General features: G+C 54.3%; 5 protein-coding genes across 5 annotated transcripts; 2 read left to right on the plus strand and 3 right to left on the minus strand.

Annotated features, from left to right (window-relative positions):
• Positions 1–405: 405 nt before the first annotated feature.
• On the minus strand, positions 406–1,486 carry Z519_08906 (uncharacterized protein; the record flags this gene model as incomplete). The annotated part of the gene is made up of 2 exons (XM_016766633.1): positions 406–1,221; positions 1,304–1,486. 2 exons carry the CDS (start codon positions 1,484–1,486, stop codon positions 406–408), a joined length of 999 nt encoding a protein of 332 aa, XP_016616931.1.
• A 1,277-nt stretch (positions 1,487–2,763) lies between these two features.
• Positions 2,764–5,859, plus strand: Z519_08907 (uncharacterized protein; the record flags this gene model as incomplete). Its single annotated transcript, XM_016766634.1, has 2 exons — positions 2,764–2,827; positions 2,891–5,859. 2 exons carry the CDS (start codon positions 2,764–2,766, stop codon positions 5,857–5,859), a joined length of 3,033 nt encoding a protein of 1,010 aa, XP_016616932.1.
• A 460-nt stretch (positions 5,860–6,319) lies between these two features.
• On the plus strand, positions 6,320–7,356 carry Z519_08908 (uncharacterized protein; the record flags this gene model as incomplete). Its single annotated transcript, XM_016766635.1, has 3 exons — positions 6,320–6,571; positions 6,658–6,703; positions 6,995–7,356. 3 exons carry the CDS (start codon positions 6,320–6,322, stop codon positions 7,354–7,356), a joined length of 660 nt encoding a protein of 219 aa, XP_016616933.1.
• Positions 7,357–7,801: 445 nt separating this feature from the next.
• Z519_08909 (uncharacterized protein) lies at positions 7,802–15,301 on the minus strand (the record flags this gene model as incomplete). Its single annotated transcript, XM_016766636.1, has 7 exons — positions 7,802–8,136; positions 8,193–11,892; positions 11,949–12,390; positions 13,250–13,335; positions 13,526–13,678; positions 13,735–15,032; positions 15,088–15,301. 7 exons carry the CDS (start codon positions 15,299–15,301, stop codon positions 7,802–7,804), a joined length of 6,228 nt encoding a protein of 2,075 aa, XP_016616934.1.
• Positions 15,302–16,152: 851 nt separating this feature from the next.
• Positions 16,153–16,890, minus strand: Z519_08910 (uncharacterized protein; the record flags this gene model as incomplete). Its single annotated transcript, XM_016766637.1, has 1 exon — positions 16,153–16,890. One exon carries the CDS (start codon positions 16,888–16,890, stop codon positions 16,153–16,155), a length of 738 nt encoding a protein of 245 aa, XP_016616935.1.
• Between the last annotated feature and the right edge of the window lie 996 nt (positions 16,891–17,886).

Below are 17,886 nucleotides of genomic sequence, written 5' to 3' on the forward strand. Positions count from 1 at the left end.
CGATAGAGATGTTCCCAATCCATAGTCGAAGTCACTCCCGTTCTCCGATCGTTGCTTAGTTCACATATTGAAGCCAAATGGTGCCTGCCAGATATGCTTGGTGTGTAGAGGATTGCATCGCATTAAGGCTCATCTGCAGATGCTCTCTGCCTCGCGCGATTACAATAACTCTAATAGCATATCATTGACCCATCTGAACACGATTTGGTCCTCTAATAGCGCAAACACAACGGTCGTCAAGGGTGAGTCGAGGACGGAAAAGGAACCATTTAGACTGTCAGGAGGCACTCCAGCTTGAAAATGAGGACAATTACAGGGCGAACTGCCAGATATTTCAACTGCTCCATTTCGACACCATTGGCAACATAACATCATTGCGGACTCGGATATCTCTACCTAACGTAACTAGTACGTGGCATTCAACCTCATCTCGATGTACTCTCTCGCATTGATGGGCTCGTACTTCTTGGGCCTCTCGGCGCTGCAGCAGCCGGGGATGCAGTCGATGGTCCTGTCGCGGTCGGCGGTGACAAAGTAGGGGATCGAGTAGCGGGCGCGAGTCATGCCAGTGGTGGCCATTGGCGGCGCCCTGACGCGGTGCAGGGTCGACTTGAGCGTGTCGTTGCTCCAACGCTGCAGGAAGTCGCCGATGTTGACGACGACAGTGCCTGGCACGAAGGGCGCCGGGTTGAACTTGCCCTTCTCGCGCACGTCCTCGACCTCTAGCCCGCCCACTTCGTCCTGGAACAGCAGCGTCATAGTCCCGAAATCCGAGTGCGCGGCAATGCGCTCCATGGCACCACCGCGAAGCAGCTCGGCCTCGACGGGCGGGTAGTGCAGCAGGCGCAGCTGGTTGTCCTTCTTGGTGTGGTACTCGCGAAAGAAATCCTCAGGCAGGTCCATGCCCAGGGCGATGGCGCGCAGCAAGCACAGTGCCGTGCCGTAGCAGGTCTCGAAGAAGGCGGTCATGAACTGGCGGAAGCCCGGCAGCACGTCCTCGGGGAACCAGATGTTTGGGGTGCGTTCGTCGTCCTCGCGGCCCAGCTCAAACGACTCCTTGAAGTCCGGGCACTTGCGCAGCTGGTCGATCGAGTCCTGGTCAAAGACCATCTGCACAACCTTCTCCCGCCCGATGCCAGAGTATCCCCGGTGCCACCACCCATAAGGGGGGTGAGGTGCTTTGTCTTTGTCTGCCTGTGGCAGGGCGAAGAATTTGGAGCTCTATTTACACCTCGTCAGCTGGGGCTAGAACCAGGATCGCTCTTCACAAATATCGAACAACAAGTGGACGATGAGTTCTCACCCATTCAAATGCCTGATCGAGAAGTTCCTGAGGGAGTCCATGGTTCTTGATATACGCAAAGCCCACGTCTCGGAACGCTTCATAGACCAGTTTCCCCGTCTGGCGTGCCTCTTCAGGAGTCCCCGAGCGAACAGGCTCGAGGTCGATGATGGGGATGGCGAGTTCTTCTGGTTGGATTGCCATGATTTCTCTCTCTTCCCCAAGGCCGAGTTTGTCTTTTGTCGTTGCTTACTCAGAATAAAATGGCATTCGGTCTCCCTTATCTCAGTTTTAACCACCCTGTTGTCGAAGCCACTCCCTCTCGTGATCGTGATATTTTGAACTAGACGCCAATGGGACAGCGATATCTGGCTTAACGGCTCAGCGTATCTTTGGGCCCACGCACCGCAGTATTTAGATGTCTTTGATACTAATACTAGTCCTTGGGTTGGGGGTAAAAGGGGCGGAGACGTCCATACGAGCATGAGCCTAGAACCGCGTGCTCCCCTGTACTTATCGAACGTTCTTCGCCGATCTGTCGCCACGCAGCAATGTTGATGCCAGTTCCTCAGCAGCCCCAGCTGATACCAAAGGGCCAGAGGTCGCATGGTCCCTGCATTGCATAGCATTGCATAGAGTTGGCGGTTTCCGTCTGACATCGAAAGACGGCAAAAGCTGCGAAATATTGCCCGTTGACCGATCGCGCCATGGCTTCGGCAAAATGGGCAGTGTGGCGACAGGATCCCTTATGAGACTCTTATGCACCGTTTAGAGAGTCTATGGATAGAGCGACAGGAGGAATTGGCCTCGTGGAACCAATTCACGTCGATCGTGCATTCAATGGCCATAGAAGGCTTAGTCGAAGATGCTTTGGAGTGTTGGTGGGAACACTTCGTAGTTAGCCGACCATAGAATCCTCCTTCGCTCAACCTTGTTGCTTCTCCATCTCTTGCCGCGGAGCCGCGTGTGGGACAAGCCGTCCAGGGAGGGATTTCTGCGGTGCCACTTCTTCCATGGGACCCTGAATCCGGGTTTCTCGTATAACTAACTGCCTGCAATGGCCCCCGGTTTTGATAGTAGGTTGCCACGAAAGCCTATATCGGCGTGCTATCGCCAACATAGTCGTAGACGAATGTCCTTGATGCAAAAGTCGAGACATATTCTCGGTCCCCATCTTTGTCAGACATTGTGATAAAGGGGGCGCAAAAGCTGTTATCGAATGCTGGTCAACCGCTCAACTCCGCGAGCTGGACTTTATTGGCCTTTTGCTGGTTGAGCCGTGGAAATCCACCATCGGCCAATTCCTTCTCGCTTCCTGTCCAGATCGGCCGAAGACGAAATAATGAAGTAAGACTCTCGAACAGCACCAAGAGAACAAGAATCAGAAGACAGGAACCAGCAGGGGAAGAAAAGATAGGCCTCATATTTGAGCGGGAGGGAGACACATCCATGCACAATCAACGGGCTGAGGAAATCGAATCATGGGGAGCATAGGCATCGACTCGCAGCAGCACCACAGGTACCGCATAGGCGTGGACGTGGGAGGTAAGGAACGAACCGCTATCTTGGCCTCTTGATGGAGCCTGTTCACCAACGAGTGTGTCCCAGGAACCAACACCGATGCTGTGCTCATCTCTCTCTCGCCAACTCAGATCATTGCGTCGCATAAAGCGCCAACGACGTCGGATGTAACGGCGGGCATCACTCAAGCAGTCCACGCCGTCATCCAGGCGAGCAATGTGCCTCTGGACGCCATCAGCTGCGTCATTATCGGGACGACGCATTTTGTGAACGCCGTGGTGCAGCGCTCTTCGTCCCTGCAACGCGTCGGCGTGGTTCGGCTCTGCGGAGGAAGCGAGCATGGCTTCGGACTGGGCGTGCCGCCCTTTGTCGACTTCCCCAAGGACCTCCGCCGTTTGATCGCAACGCAGCCTTTCTTCTGCCATGGCGGTCATCAGATCTCGGGCGCGGAAATCTCCCCAGTCGATGAGGCCGAGCTGACGACTGTTGCAGAGAAGCTGGTCAAGGATGGCATCTTCAACGTTGTGGTCTCAGGCATCTATTCACCACCAAACTCGGCACATGAGATCAAAGCCGGACAAATTCTTCTAGAAAAGATGCATGAATTGTCTGCCGCTTTAGGCCTCACGATCCGGCCTCGCGTGACCCTGTCCCACCAAATATCGTCCCTCGGTTTCCTCGCGAGAGAGAATGCAGCCATTCTGAATGCCGCATTGAGACCGCTGGCTGAGAAGACCATCCTAGGGTTCCAGAAGGCTATGCTGGAAACCTTCCAAGGGTCGCCATGTGCATTGTACCTGACGCAGAACGATGGAAGCGTCCTGAATGCGCCAGATGCCATTGACCTCCCCATTCGAACATTCAACTCCGGTCCAACCAATTCCATTCGAGGCGGCGAGTTCCTCTGGACCACAGCAAGTACGGAAGCGGGTGAATCCCAGGGGGTGCGTCAGGACCCCCTCGTAGTAATTGATATTGGAGGCACAACCTCGGATAGTGGCTTATTGCTCCCCAATGGACTCCCTAGAATGAGCTCACTGATGAGCCTTGTGGGAGGCGTGCGGACGAACTTTGCACTGCCTGCCGTGGAGAGTGTCGGTCTCGGGGGCGGAAGCATCGTCAGAACTTCAGGAGATAATCTAACGGTCGGACCAGACAGTGTTGCGTTGGAGCTGCCACAGAAGGCTCGTCTTTTCGGAGGGGACGTCTTGACAGCTACTGACATCGTGGCCGTGTCCGAGTTATACTCTCCCTCTGGAAATAATCCTCTCGAAGGCTTAGGGAATCCCGCCCGACTGAGAGATATCACACCGCAAATTGTGGCGAGAGCCAAGAAAGAGATGCGACGGATCGTCGAAGAGTTGGTCGACCGAACGAAGGTCCAGAAAGGGGATGTGGATGTCTTGATCGTCGGAGGAGGCGCCATCCTGATCGACACAGGCGAGCCGCTCTCCGGGGTTCGTGCCGTAAGAAAAGTGAAGGGCGGCGAAGTTGCCAACGCGGTCGGAGCGGCAATTTCGAGGGTATCTGGCATCGTGGACACTGTTGTGGATACATCCCACCAGACGCTGAAGGAGGCCCAAGAAATGGTCTCGAGATTGGCCGTCGATGCCGCTGTGTCAAACGGAGCCAGGCGGGAGACGGTTGAGATTGCCGAAGTGACTATTCTTCCCATCCAGTATGTTGATGCAAAGGCGCGAATATTCGTCAGAGCAGTCGGTGTGTTGGATGCCGTCAAGCACACCAAACAAGGAGCATCTCTTCGAGTCACCCTGCCAGAACTGCCTCAGCAGCATTCTGGCCAGACAGTGGGTGGTCCACGCGATGCAGAAGAGGAGACCGAGGTTGTCGACCTCGAAACCTACAAACCCAAGATCGAGAACGGGGAATGGATAATATCAATGACGGATCTCGAGTGGATCTCGAGCGGCTGCAAGATTCTAGGTTGTGGCGGCGGCGGGGATCCGTACCAGCAGTTCCTCAAGATCAAATCGGTTCTGACAAAATCTCCTGGGACCATAAAAGTTGTGTCCCCCAACGATCTGCTTGAAAATGCCACGATCGGATGGACTGGGTGCATGGGGAGTCCAGAAGTCAGCATGGAGCGGATGGAGGCCGACGAGTGCAACAAGGCCCACGACGAACTGACGCGTTTCCTGGGGCTGGCACCCGTGGACGGATTTATGGCTGTCGAGATCGGTGGCGGAAACGGCCTCGTCAATCTCGAAGTCGCAGCCGCGCACCAAGTGCCCTGCATCGACGCCGATTTGATGGGCAGGGCATATCCGACCTTCTGGCAAACCACCGTCAACGTCTACGGCACCTCCAAGGGGGAGGCGCTCGTACCCGCGACCATTGCGAGCGGGGATGGATCCTTCATGACCATGACAGCCAGTCGGACGGACAGGCTGGTGGATAGTGCATTACGGGCGGCGGTAGTGGAGATGGGATGCCGGGCCGGGAAAGCTGGGCCACCCAAGTCCGCCAAAGTAGTTCAAGAGCAAGCCATCCTCCATACCGTGTCTTTGGCGTGGTGGATAGGAAGGGCGGTTGCGTTGGAGAAAAACGTTAGCGACCGCGCAAAGCGCATCATCGATGCCGTTGGCGGGTCCGCGAGTGCAAAGATCCTGGCCGAGGGCAAAATCACCAGCGTCGAGCGCGTTCTCAAGACGGGACATTCCTACGGCGTCGTGGAGATTGACGGTGTCCTGAGCAGCAGCGGGGTCAAGGCGACGATCAGGATCCCGTTCAAGAACGAGAACGCCTTCGTTGAGGCCACCACGGCCAGCGACAGCAAGACATCCATCTTGGCTTCGGTGCCGGATCTCATCGCCGTGCTCGATATGGAGACTGGAGCGGGCTTAGGCACACCGGAGTACAAGTACGGGTTGAAGGTGACAATCATAGCAATCGCGGCGTCTCCTCGATGGACAGATACTCCTCGGGGGCTGGAACTAGGCGGGCCGGGCTCGATGGGATTTGATCAGATCGAGTATGTGCCGATTGGCAAGTACACTAAGCCCCGGAGCGTTCTTGAGACGTTTTCAAACCGTTAGGGAAGCATGCATTACTAAGGGGTAGAGCATCTCTCCAAATGCTAGAGACTTGGTGTCATTAGGAGAATCCTCCGAGGCACGTTTTTAGGGATCGGTGCATATTGTGGTAGACTCACTTTCTTCTTCGAAAGCAGACAAAAAAGGACGCCGTTTATACAATCCGAACCCTACCAAGGTTTGAAGGGGACAGAACGTAACGACGACTATGTAACATATGTGAGCCGGGGGTGAGGGCGAGGCTGAATTACTGAAAAGGGCAATGAGTTTGAAAAGGGTCAAGTCGGAAGTGACCGAGTGGGTCCTAAGAGTTCAACCACGGACAACAATTGAATGCATTATTAATACTCCTCTAGAAAGAAGAAGTACCTTCAGAAGCAGTCAAAGAGCCCCGACAACGGCTCTCTCCTAGGATCGGAGGCAGGTGTGTGCACGCATATATAGACAGTCCCATACCGCAACAATGGCTTCCGTTTACCAGGTCTACCGCCGCGTGGGCGAAAAATACTCTCAAATCCTCCAACTGGTGGAAGAAACCCTCCCACCGTTGCGCGAAGGCGACGTTCTGATCAAGATACACGCCGTGTCCCTCGACTACCGGGACGTGAATATCTTGCGTGGAGGAAATCCCTGGGCCGTGAAGAAGGACGGTATTCCAGTCTCAGACGCCGCGGGAGAAGTGCTCGCTGTGGGACCAAGTGTGACTCGTATCAAAGTCCGTCAATTCCCGTTCCCATTCCTCCGTCCTCGTTCTTGCACTGTTTGATAAATCAGCAACTAACGGACCCTGAACTGCGGTAGCTAGGTGACCGCGTCAAGCCTATATTCGACCAGAAGAACAGCCTCGGTGAGGAATCCGGGAGAGAATGTAAAATAAACCGCACCCGATGTCCCTCCCCGTCATAGAAACAAGCCACAATACTAATCGCAGATCTGTTCCTTTAAAAAGGGCTTGGTGGAGACGTCGACGGCGTGTTGGCGACCCACTGCATATTCCCAGAGGCCGGGATCGTCTAGATCCCGCCCCGGTTGACATGGGAAGAAGTATGATTTATCCCCTGATGCAGTGCATTTGCCTTGTTCCTTTTATCGTGGGACTGGAAGCAGGAATGCTAGCGTCGTGTTGACCTCCTTCCAGGAGCCGGCGGCGTCAGCATGATGGCCTTGAAACTCGCTGCGAGCTCAGGCGCCGACTTGATCCTCACATCCTCCTCGGACGCGAAATTAGAGCAGGTCGAGAGACTCTACGGCCTTGGCTCCGTCAAGACGATCAACTACAAAACTTGCCCCCCGGTGGGAGGAAGAGGTTCTCAGCTCACCCACAATGCTGGCGTGGATATCATCATCGAGAACGGCGGTGGGCAGAGTCTGCTGCAGAGTCTCAAAGCCACCAAGCACAGAGGTCACGTCAGCTGTATCGGATGCCTTGGAGGCACCAAGGTGGACAATCGCAGCGAGTTTCTCCCCTTATTGATTGACCACAGTGTGACTATGAGGTAGGTCATCGCCAGCACGACTGGCTACTGTTGCCCTCAAAGCGCTAACTAGCAAATACGAACAGAGGCATCAATATTGCTTGAAGGAGCGAGCTTGAGCAACTTTCTGCGTATGTAGAGGCCCAGAATCTCCACTTTGACGATATCGTTGCTCGGAAATTCGACTTCCACCACGCTCGAGAGGCATTTGGATATCTTCAGACAGGTGATTGCGTGGGCAAAGTGATCATTGCTGTTCATTGAAGGGACGACGGACAAGGAGTGAGACTCTAGCCGCTCGTGGCATCAATTCCAATAGCCATAACCCCATTTTGTCGTCGTGTCAGCACATTGTTCACATCCAAAACTCGCATTTCTTTCTTCTGGACACATGGACCGTCAGCCACTGCCTTCTTCATCTCTCACTAGATCTGCTCGTTGCACAACACCTCTAAGTCTCATTTCTCATTTCATCTCTTCCCCTTCTTCTTCGTCGCAACAACCTTGAACTGTGCATTGCTCTCGTCCTTCGCAGCATTGGCGTTCGCCGGGCCCTTCTTAGCGACCTCGCTCCAACCGCCTCCCGCAGCACCCGCGCTCTTAGTATCCGCGCCTCCGCCGATCCCCATCATTGGTTGAACTCCCGTGGCAGGCTCAACGATGCCCTTGTCGGCCAGCTTCCGGCGGCGTACAAACTCCTCGGCGAAGCGACGTCCATCCAGGGTCTGTGAACTTGCATAGACACTATCTGATATGATTTCGACATCAGGTGGGAGCTGCAGCAGATCTTGCACGAAATTATCGACTGACAACCTATGTTAGTGGGGCCCAGATCATTTGGAAAACGAGGTGAATACTTACGATTGATACCGCTGTTTAGCCCCTTCCCGAGCGACCCTTTGATCCACTTGGTAAATTCTTCGTTGGCTTTGCTCTGGTTGGTGAGCGTGGTGCTTCGAGGGGTTTGCAGAGTTGGCCGTGCCTTGGGTGCGCTTCCGGCAGACACTGCTCGGGATACCGGCTGGGGTGTTGCAACAACAGCAGGCGGGGCCTTGGCCTTACCGCCTGAGCCTACAGTCGTCCAGACGCCGCCCGATGGAATAGGATTAGCTGGGGCAGCTTTGCCAGCCAGTTCAGCATATCTTTTGCCAACTGAAGCCGTGGCCGAATTACTAGCATTTTGTGCACTCGCAGCAGCTGCGGTGGCGGCGGCGGCGGCGGCGGCGCGCTGTTTACGAGACTCTTCTTCTTTCTGGATCTGGGCTAGCGTCTTCTTAGGAACTGCATTCACTCCGACACCTACTTTTGCGGGGGTTTGCTTCGCCCAGACAGATGCGGCTTGAGAGCCAGGTGTCGCAGGTGATGTAGAGCTACCCCACGTTGAAGTTGATGGAAGACCTGGGGCAGGAGCTGGAACCTGAACTTGAGCCAACCTCTCCTGCTCTGCCTGTGCACGTCGTGCGGCAGCTGCAATTTCTTCTTGTTCTGCGGCCCGCTTAGCCTCAGCTTCTTGGATTTCCTTCAAAGATGGACCCTTGGCATGTTCAGCGGTCCGCTCGGCCCATGGTGCAACGGAGACGACAGGAGTCTCGATGGGTGTTTGGGTTGCCGATCTGGACTCCGCGGCTAGAGCGTCAGCAACGTGTTGCCTATTTCGCTGGGCTGCTGGAGCGGGCAAAGGTGAAATCGAGACGGGTGGGGGTTCGACTGGAGTGTCCTTCTTTGTCCATGCACTTTCTTCGGCAGCTGCTTGTTGACTGGCTGCAGCAATTTGTACTTGTTGAGCCAGAGAAAGGGGCTCCGGCTCCGGCTTAGCAGTAACAGCTGCGTGTCCAATTGGAGCCGGAACCTTTGGTGGCGCCGACGTGGCAGGTTGCTCACTAACTTGGCGAGGTGCGCCAATGGGTTGAGGGCGAGACTCTTCAGGGCCGAGACGACCAGCTGGTATGTCTATTTGTCCACGCAGTCTGTGGAACTCGTCCAGCCGCTCGTTGCGGCCCTGCGGGCCTAAAAAAGCGTCCTGATGACCACGCATATCGTTTTGCTGCTGCTGTTGCTGCAGCCGTGCTCTATCTTGAAGCATGGCATTGACTTGTTGGGAGGAAGGGACAACTTCTGGCGGTGGAGGGCCTAAAGGAGCACTTGTAAAGGGAATATTTGCACGTTGATTGAAGCTTAGACGGTCCATCATGTTATGAATATCCTCTTCGCGGCCGAAGGTTGGTCCCGCAGCAGGCCCAGCGTGATGAGCGAAAGGTAGACTTTGCTGGGGGGGTTGCATCAACGGTTGGATTGGTGAGGGTTGATAACCAGTGGGCGAAGTAATGCTTCCGAAGCTGGGTTGGCTTTGTAGAGAGTGGGCACTTGAATGATGGTGTAGTGAATGCATACCATTCTGCATTTGCATCTTCATAGCCATTTGTTGTTGCGCCAGGTGTTCCTTCTGTCTCGCCATCAGGTACTGCTCTTCTTGTTTCCGTCTTTCCAAAGCGTTTTGTTGTTCAGCGGTCAGAGTCGTGCCAAAGCTTGGGAAGCTGTTAGCAAAGGGTGGTTGGGCCGTACCGCCAGCTGATCCTCCCATAGAGGGATTGGCCCAGTTATTTCCTGGGCCGGCAGTAGGAGGACCATGAGGGACGCCGATCTGGGGCACCAAGAAAGGCTCGCGAGAGTTACCTATGCGTCTCACAAGTTGAGCGAGTGGCTCAAATTCGGCATCTTCAAGCTTCTTCACCTGTAGCTCTGCGGTAAAGAACCCGGCTTTGAACCAGTCGTGCATCTCCAGACCTGACCATGGCCCTTGAGTATTTCCTTGAGGGTCACGATAGATCCACCGCATCCGGTCCGGCATGACCATTTGTCGCTGTTGCGCAGCTGGCAATTGACTCGAAGAATTGCTGCCGCTCGATTGGCTGAGACCGTGGCCGGACTGATAGTTATCCGATCCGCCCGTTCTCGGTGCCGCCGTTTGTGAACCTGAACCGGATATCGAGACCGAAGTTGTGGGAGGTCCTGAGCTCGGAGGTCCAAGTTGACCGGGCTGGTTGGAATTTAGAGGCTCTTCGACGCTCCTCATAGAAGGAGACTCTTCGAAGAGACCGGATGGATGACCAAACTCTTCTGGTCTGCGGTTAGTGCCGTCGAAAGGATCGCGAATAGGGTGTTGCTGAGCACTGTCAGGACGAGAGTCGAAAGAGGCTGTCTCATTCCTGCTGTCGACGCGGATTTGCTCTTGCATTGCTGCAGGCAACATGGCTCCAAGCCGAGCAGCACGGCCTCCAGAGCCAAACCCACCAAAACCGCCTCCGAGGCCGCCCGGCGACTGCAACTCGGACAGAGGACTGAATATGGGATCGCCAAATGCGGACGAAATTCCTCGATCCATTGCAGGTTTGGTTGATCCAATGCCAGCGCCGGACCAAGTAGGATTGCCGCCGAGGCCACCGAAGCCCGACAGACCACCAAAGCCACTGGTGCTGCGAAGACCGCTTGCTGAATGACTTCGATCGTCGGAACCGGGATACATGCTTCGACGAGCAGCGCCACCAAAGGGTGGGAGACCTGAAGCTTGGGATGCGGAGTCATTTGTGTCACGCTCGTCATCCTCAATACGACCGTGGGGACTTTGATATGGGTTGGTGTTCGTTGGGCTCATGGGTTCGTGGAGATTGTATCGTCCGTGGGGCGTCTGCTGATACGAGTCCTCGTGGCCGAAATCACGAGTACCGATCGCTGCATGAGGACCAAACGCAGACATGCCCATTTGTTCAATGCCTGCGCTGGCGGGCAGCCCCTCCTGAGCGCCGCCCAAAGCTGCGCTTCCCGCCCGGACTGGAGCGTCCTCATATGGGTTGGTCTCACTACGTCCTGGACGAGTCCTGAGCTCGTCGCGCAATTTCGCCTGGCTGGCATCCGCATCCTCTTCCGGCAGCTTTTCTAATGCTCCAAACGGACCCTTTTCTTTCCCTGGTTGTGAGACATCCTCTGAACTCGACTTGGACAAGAGATCCTTGAAGCGGCTTGCACTGCGCGCGCTGCCAAATCCGGGCCGCTTTTCGGCAGAGTCGGTTGGCGTGCTTGCAGCTCCTATCGCAAAGCTGCCAAACGTACCCATAGATCCAAAAGCCGATGCTTGCGCTCCCGCTGACCAGGGCGACGCTGAGGGAGGATTCAAGCCTGCGCTCAAGGGACCAGTACCTGCTCTGCGTAATCCCGGAAGTGAGGGTTGGGATTCAGGGGTTTCGTCCGGCTCAGGGTCTTCTTTGGTAGTAGGCGTGGCTTCTTCCTCCTTGTAGTCCGTTCGACGTCGTAAGAGAGCAGGTGGAGGGGTTGCGGTGTTCGATTCTGTTCGGAAAAAGGTCTTCGTTTCTACAGGCGACATCGGGCCGTTACTCATGAAGGAATCGCTCGTCTCCCTACGGCGGGTTCCTGGTCTCGAAGTTCCAGTCGTGCTATTGTAGTTTGACAGAGAAGCCTTGCGTCCGCCGATCACTCCTACACCGGTGCTTTCTTTGGTGGTATTTTGCTGCGGTTTGATTGGCGAATTGACCGAACCGGAAAAAAGCTGCCATCCACGATTAGCCATGTCCAGAGATCTCGCGCAAATAGAGTCTTGCTCACTATTTTTTCTTCTTCTGTCATCATTGTCAAGCCAAACGGCTCTGGGTTTATGTTGTAACTCCAACAGACCTCTGGCCCAGCAGTCTGATCCTTTCCGTCGCCACCGGCCACTTGACTGCCCGCCCCGTTTTGGTTGTTCAAAGGATTCCAGGTCCCCAGAAAGATGTCCTCAAGGTTCCGATCAAGGGCCGAGGAATCTTTGAGAGTCTGGAATATATTCAGAAGTTGGTCCTTGGAGTAGCGGGTGTCGCCAAGAGGAAGGTGTCGAGGCATGGACGGGTTATTGACGTTGAGGTGAGGAGGGATGTACACACCGCCGTTATTGGCAGTGGATGGTGCTGCGTTCGCGTTTTCTCGAGTCTGTGACTGTGTTTGTGAATGCGTAGTCGCTTGAGAGACTCTGCGAAAGGTTTGAGGGGCGCCGTTCACACGGCTTCTAGACCTACAAGGGACGAAAAGGTCAATGAGAATCGACAGCTCTGAACAAAATCAGGCCAGGCGAGAGGGGTTCTAAGAGATAGAATGGCGTCGGCACGGATGGTGCAACAACTAAAGACAGATTTGCGGTGCACAATGTGCAAGTCCTTGAGTCGGTTGGCCTACCAGTCACTTGACCCCGTATTGTCCCTTCTATTTCCAGAATTGTCACCATTTGTGCTAGCAGCAGCAGAGGCAAAGGTAGACCCGAATGGAGAAGGCATTTCGTGAGAAAATGGGGGAGATGGGAATCGTAACGTGGACAGGGTCCGTCGAAAGTAGCTTTTTTGGGAGTCGAGAATGAAATGCGGTATATGGGCGCGTGAGTTCGCGAGTGAATCAGGCCGATATGCCAGGGGCGCGGATCAGGTCGAACGACGGACGAGATGTTCGCGGATAGCGGTGATGATTTTACAGGATGAGATATTGCCGGCGTGTAGATGTCGATTGCTATAGGTGCCAGAAAATAAATGCAGGACAGTTCGTGGGAGAACTGAGAAAGAGACAAGAGGAGAGAGTTCTCCGGAGGGCCCCCAAGCACTGGCATGCAGCCAGTCGCAATGGCTGCTGAGGGCCAGCTAATAGCCCCGGCAAAGGTGGCTCCAGTTAGCTGCTAAGCCTGGTGTAGCCCTGGGTGGCCCCCGTAGGAAGACATTCCAAAGTACCCTAGTGGTGCTATAAGCTCGCTGGTTGGGGGGCTCGCCTATAGGACGGCGCCCAGTCTTCCCCCTAGCAGCCCCTAGCTAGGCACCACATGGCTTGACTGCAAAGGGCAAGGGGCGAGGGACGTGGAATCCGGATACTCCTGAGATCGATGAAAAGACCCATCCCACGCTGGATGTCGAAATTTCGGTTTGCCAATCACTATGTGCCCCACGCCCATTTTTCCTTGAGTAGACCACACAAAAGACTAGGGGCGGAAAATAACAGGAGTGCGAAACCATCATATTGCAGCAGAAGATGTCACGGTAAACCACTCTGTACAGTGTCTCGGGCCCCCCAAACTCCATCCTTCCTGGCCATTGTGTAAGCTGGGTACGAATGAACCTTCACCTGAGCCGAAGCCTGCCTGTGTGACGAAGAGCGACGCCTACGCCTACAGCTGCTAAGCTCAGAGCCGTGAGACCCATGGTCTGATAGCTAACCTGCGACTCTTCAACAACCCGCCCAATGTGCGTACGCTTTTGCTTCGCTACTTTATCTGCTGACCTTCCAGAAAGATCGTAATCCGACCAGTCGACATTGCTGAGAAGCTATCGACACGTTAGCATCGGGACGTTGGGAAAGGACATTTGGAAGAGCATCCTACCTTTTGATAGTCGACGACCGTGCGACTCCAGTTGTTGGTAATCTTACCACTTTCCTTGACCTTGTACCAGCTGTTGCAGTTAGGGTCCGCAAAACTGCTCTTCTCGAGCTCCGATTGAATTTCTTCGTTGTACTGTTGGACCTTCGTCGGGTTAGGCTGGATCACTAAGCTGCCACCGTTTCTCCGGGCGTCAATGACTTCTTTGATCAGGGTGTTGATGTATTTGCTCTGCGTCTCGATCATGAGGATAATGCTGTTGTGTCCCAGGTTCGTGTTTGGCCCGTAGAGCATGCCGAAGTTGGGGAGACTCTCAACGGTCACACCATACAGAGCTTGTCCACCCTCCTTCCAGATGCTGCTCAAAGTGCGGCCGGCGCTGCCCGTGATGTCAATGGGATGCATAAACTCGACCGTGCGGAACCCTGTAGCGAGAACGATGAGATCGTAATCCTCCTCCTGGCCGTCGGTGACGATGCCGTTGGCGGTGATCTTGTCGATCTTGCCAGTTTCCAATCGGATATTGTCACGAAGGAACACCGGGAAGTAATCGTCGCTGATGATGACGCGCTTGCAACCAATTGAGTAGTTCGGCTGAAGCTTCTCCCACAAGTCGGGTCGGTCTGGAAGTTGGGCGTGGAGATGATCTTTGCTTTGTGCCTCGAGGAATTGTGCTGTCGCCGATGCGTTGTCAAAGACGGCCGCATGAAAGCCTTCCCGGAAATCCATCATATCGGCTCGCTTCCGCCATCGGACAAAGGGGAGATACTTGTAAACACTCCTCTTCCACTGTGGAATGGGCGAGTCTAGGCGAGGAATGACCCAGTTGGGTGTCCTCTGATGGACAGTGAGATGGCCGACCTCCTTGGCAATCTCTGGAATAATCTGTGCAGCCGTGGCCCCATTACCGATGACTGCGACTTTCTTCCCTCGCAAATCATAGCTCCAGTCCCAACGGGCGCTGTGCATGATTTTGCCCCGGAAGTCGTCAACACCTGGGATGTCCGGCAGTCTCGGCACGTTCAACTGTCCGACTGCAGAAACCAGGAAGTCGGAGGTGATGGTATATGTGCTCCCGAACTCGGCATCTTTGACGCCCTGAACAGACACGGTTGTCTTCCACTTTTTTTCTGCGTCGTCCCACTTCGCGGACTCGACAGCGGTGTTGAAGCGAACATAACGGTATAGCTCGTACTTTTGTGCGACACCCATAAGATACTGCAAGATCTCCTCTTGTCCGGGATACTCTCTGGTCCAATCCGGGTTCTGTTCGAAGGAGTAGCTGTACAGATGTGACCAGACTGCCCAAAGCGTTAGAGACAGACTCGCTCTCCTCAGACTGAGGGATTCTCTTACCGTCGCAGCAGCATCCCGGATACTTGTTGTCTCGCCAGGTGCCACCAAGCCCACCGCTTTTCTCTAGGATAATAAAGTTCCGGCAATTGTTCCTTTTGATCAGATCGATTGCGGTGCACATGCCCGAAATACCAGATCCGATGATGACCACGGCTGCCTCGGTGTGGTCCTTGTTGCCCACAGGAACCTGCGGCCACAGCATATCACCTCCCATCTTGCCGGTCTTGGTGATTTCTCCAAGGCAAATTCAGCGAAGAAAAGTTGGCTTCTGGGCAGGCACTTTAACACGAGTAGTGTGAAACAGGAAGCTCTTGTTGAAGGGAGCAAGATAGCAATTTAAAAGGGGCGGCGGGAGCAAACAAAAATTCCTTCCATACAATACCTGATCTAGTGCCTGCGACACGACCATCTTCTCTTCCGAGGTAATTGATGCGCGCCATACTGGGGTTCATGAGTGGATAGAAACGATTGTTGCTGCGAGAATGCGGGGGAGGGTTCACGAGCGGCCGCGAATCCGCTCTTGCGGCCCCTGCGCGGCCCCCAGGAGACAGCTTGAGAGTCCAGATCCGACACAGCTTGGGGCGTTATCTGACCGGGACCCTGACTCGGCCATTCTGACACTCAATGCCAATGGTGGTGTTATCGGTCAAGTCTAGGCGGATGCTGTGTCAATAAACTATGACACGGTGGTGAAGACGCATTTGACCGGGTGGAACAAATACCGCCGGGCCTAGGGATCAAGCCGGGCATGCTAGTAGGTATGGATGAATCGTCCCAAAATCCTTGTCAAAGCTCGACTCGAAAGACGAGACATCGGCATCTTCACGCCACCCTCTCGGGTCGAGGTCGGGTTTAGCATTTGGGGCAGGCCACAATATGTCCTGCCTTGTTATCTGCGTTCTTGATGGGGGTAGTTCGATTCAGGTATTTGCTGTTCATGGCCCACATCCACCATCCATAGCGACGGCTTGGACCGAAGATGCGTGTGGCTGATCACGGCAAGTCCTTTCGGGTGTTGGATGGACGGAATCTGCACTCGCAGGAGGCATGATCACAGTCTTATGGTCATCTCAAAAAGTAGATGACCAAGAAGCAGAAGGAGAAGAAGACAGCGACACCTCCCCAGAAGATCCATTTGTCTTGCATAGCTCGTCGTTCGACCATTCGAATGGTGTCACCACTGACACCGAGAGTGTTGGCAACACTATAGAGCTTCCGCTGGGTACCCTTGAGGATGTCGCGCTGATGTCCCAAGTCACCTAGAACTGCTCGACCTCGGTCCAGGAATTCATCAAGCTGCGCATTGGCAGTATCGAAGAAGTTCTGTTCCCGGAGAGCGTGTTCCTCGCGGGTATAATTGCTGGAGCCCGCTCCAAAGGAGAGACCGTCTTGTGTGTTGCGATGGGCAGGAGCAAACGCACTCTGACTCGAGGCATGGGCATATGGGTTTTCAGGAGTCGCAGCATGGTGCGGCCGCCGACCGAGTAGTTCATTCCGGTTGTTGACTGCGACGGCGGCCTCGCGCTCCTTCTTTAACTGATCAAATTGCGTGCGGTAGGACGCCAGATCGGCACGAAAGTTCTTCAACCTCTCAACAGCCTTCTCTTTCTTCTCATCGTTCAACTCATTTCGGGACAGATTTTGGTAGTCTTCTAGCGTTCGAGCAAGGCTGGTGAGGGTGGTGGATATCTGTCCTTGTAAAGCGGGAGATGCGGTAGCAGGTGCCTGTGCGAATGTTTCGAGATCTTTCCGTATCGCCGTCGACTGCTTCAAGGCTTGATTGAAGAGTACGTTCTGTACCATGTCAGGACAATGTTTTGAGTGCACTCGGAAGGGGGTCGACTAACCATCTTGTAAACACGTCGGGGTGGATTGTGGCAGAGGACATGCAGGATCTTTGCAGCAAGGTCTAAGAGATCGCCCTCGAAAGTGGACACCAATAATGCAGGTTGTCGAAGGAGAATCGCGGCAAAAGTACAGCCTGTCCTTCCAGGGCCAACTGCTGAGTTGTGAGTTGTAGCTAAATTACCCCAATCATTCCGGCTGGGAGCAATCACCCTTGAGGATTGCTAGTCACCAGGCGGTTTCTCCTGTTTAGGACGGCAAAAGACGCTTGGTGTTCAATGCACAAAGGGCTAAAAGTATCTGCTGCTGGTGGCAATGTCGTGGATTCGCTGCACAAACTTGTCCTCCATGTGGTCGTTGGGCTCTTTATCGACACAGGCGAGCACCACAGGAATAGATACTCGTGCTACTCCATAGGAGTTGGGGCTGTTTTCCCTCAACAGATTATCGTCCTCCGAAGTCGAATATTACCTAAGGCACTAGAGGACACGATGTTGCAGCTAATTTAAGTGGCATGCAATTCGTTCAGCATGGACAAAACTCCTCCCGCACAGCACTGGCACTGAATCTCAGCCCATGGCCAAATTCATCTCCAGCAAACGACCAAACCCAAATTGTCAAGCGCTATACTGTCATATATAGGTAGACATTGGGATACAAGCAAGCAATCTAGGAGCACATTTCACGCCGAGTCCCATATTCGTCATTCCAGTCTTGCTGAGATGCTCTTCACAGTCACCAGTGCTGCGATGCCCCAAAGACATGCCTGCGACACTGTGACTTCCCAAACGGATTCCAGTGTCACCTGAACACAAATCATCTTGTGGTGAGGAAGTCGTTGCCGTCAAGAATCGTAGCAACAACACCTTGCCTTCATCCGTCCTTGTCTTTCTCCCTATCTTCCTATGCCGATAATTAGCATAATCCAATGTTATCAATGTCATATCGCAAAGC

The sequence above is a fragment of the Cladophialophora bantiana genome, assembly GCF_000835475.1.
Source record: "Cladophialophora bantiana CBS 173.52 unplaced genomic scaffold supercont1.14, whole genome shotgun sequence".
NCBI classification, from domain to species: Eukaryota; Fungi; Ascomycota; class Eurotiomycetes; order Chaetothyriales; family Herpotrichiellaceae; genus Cladophialophora; species Cladophialophora bantiana.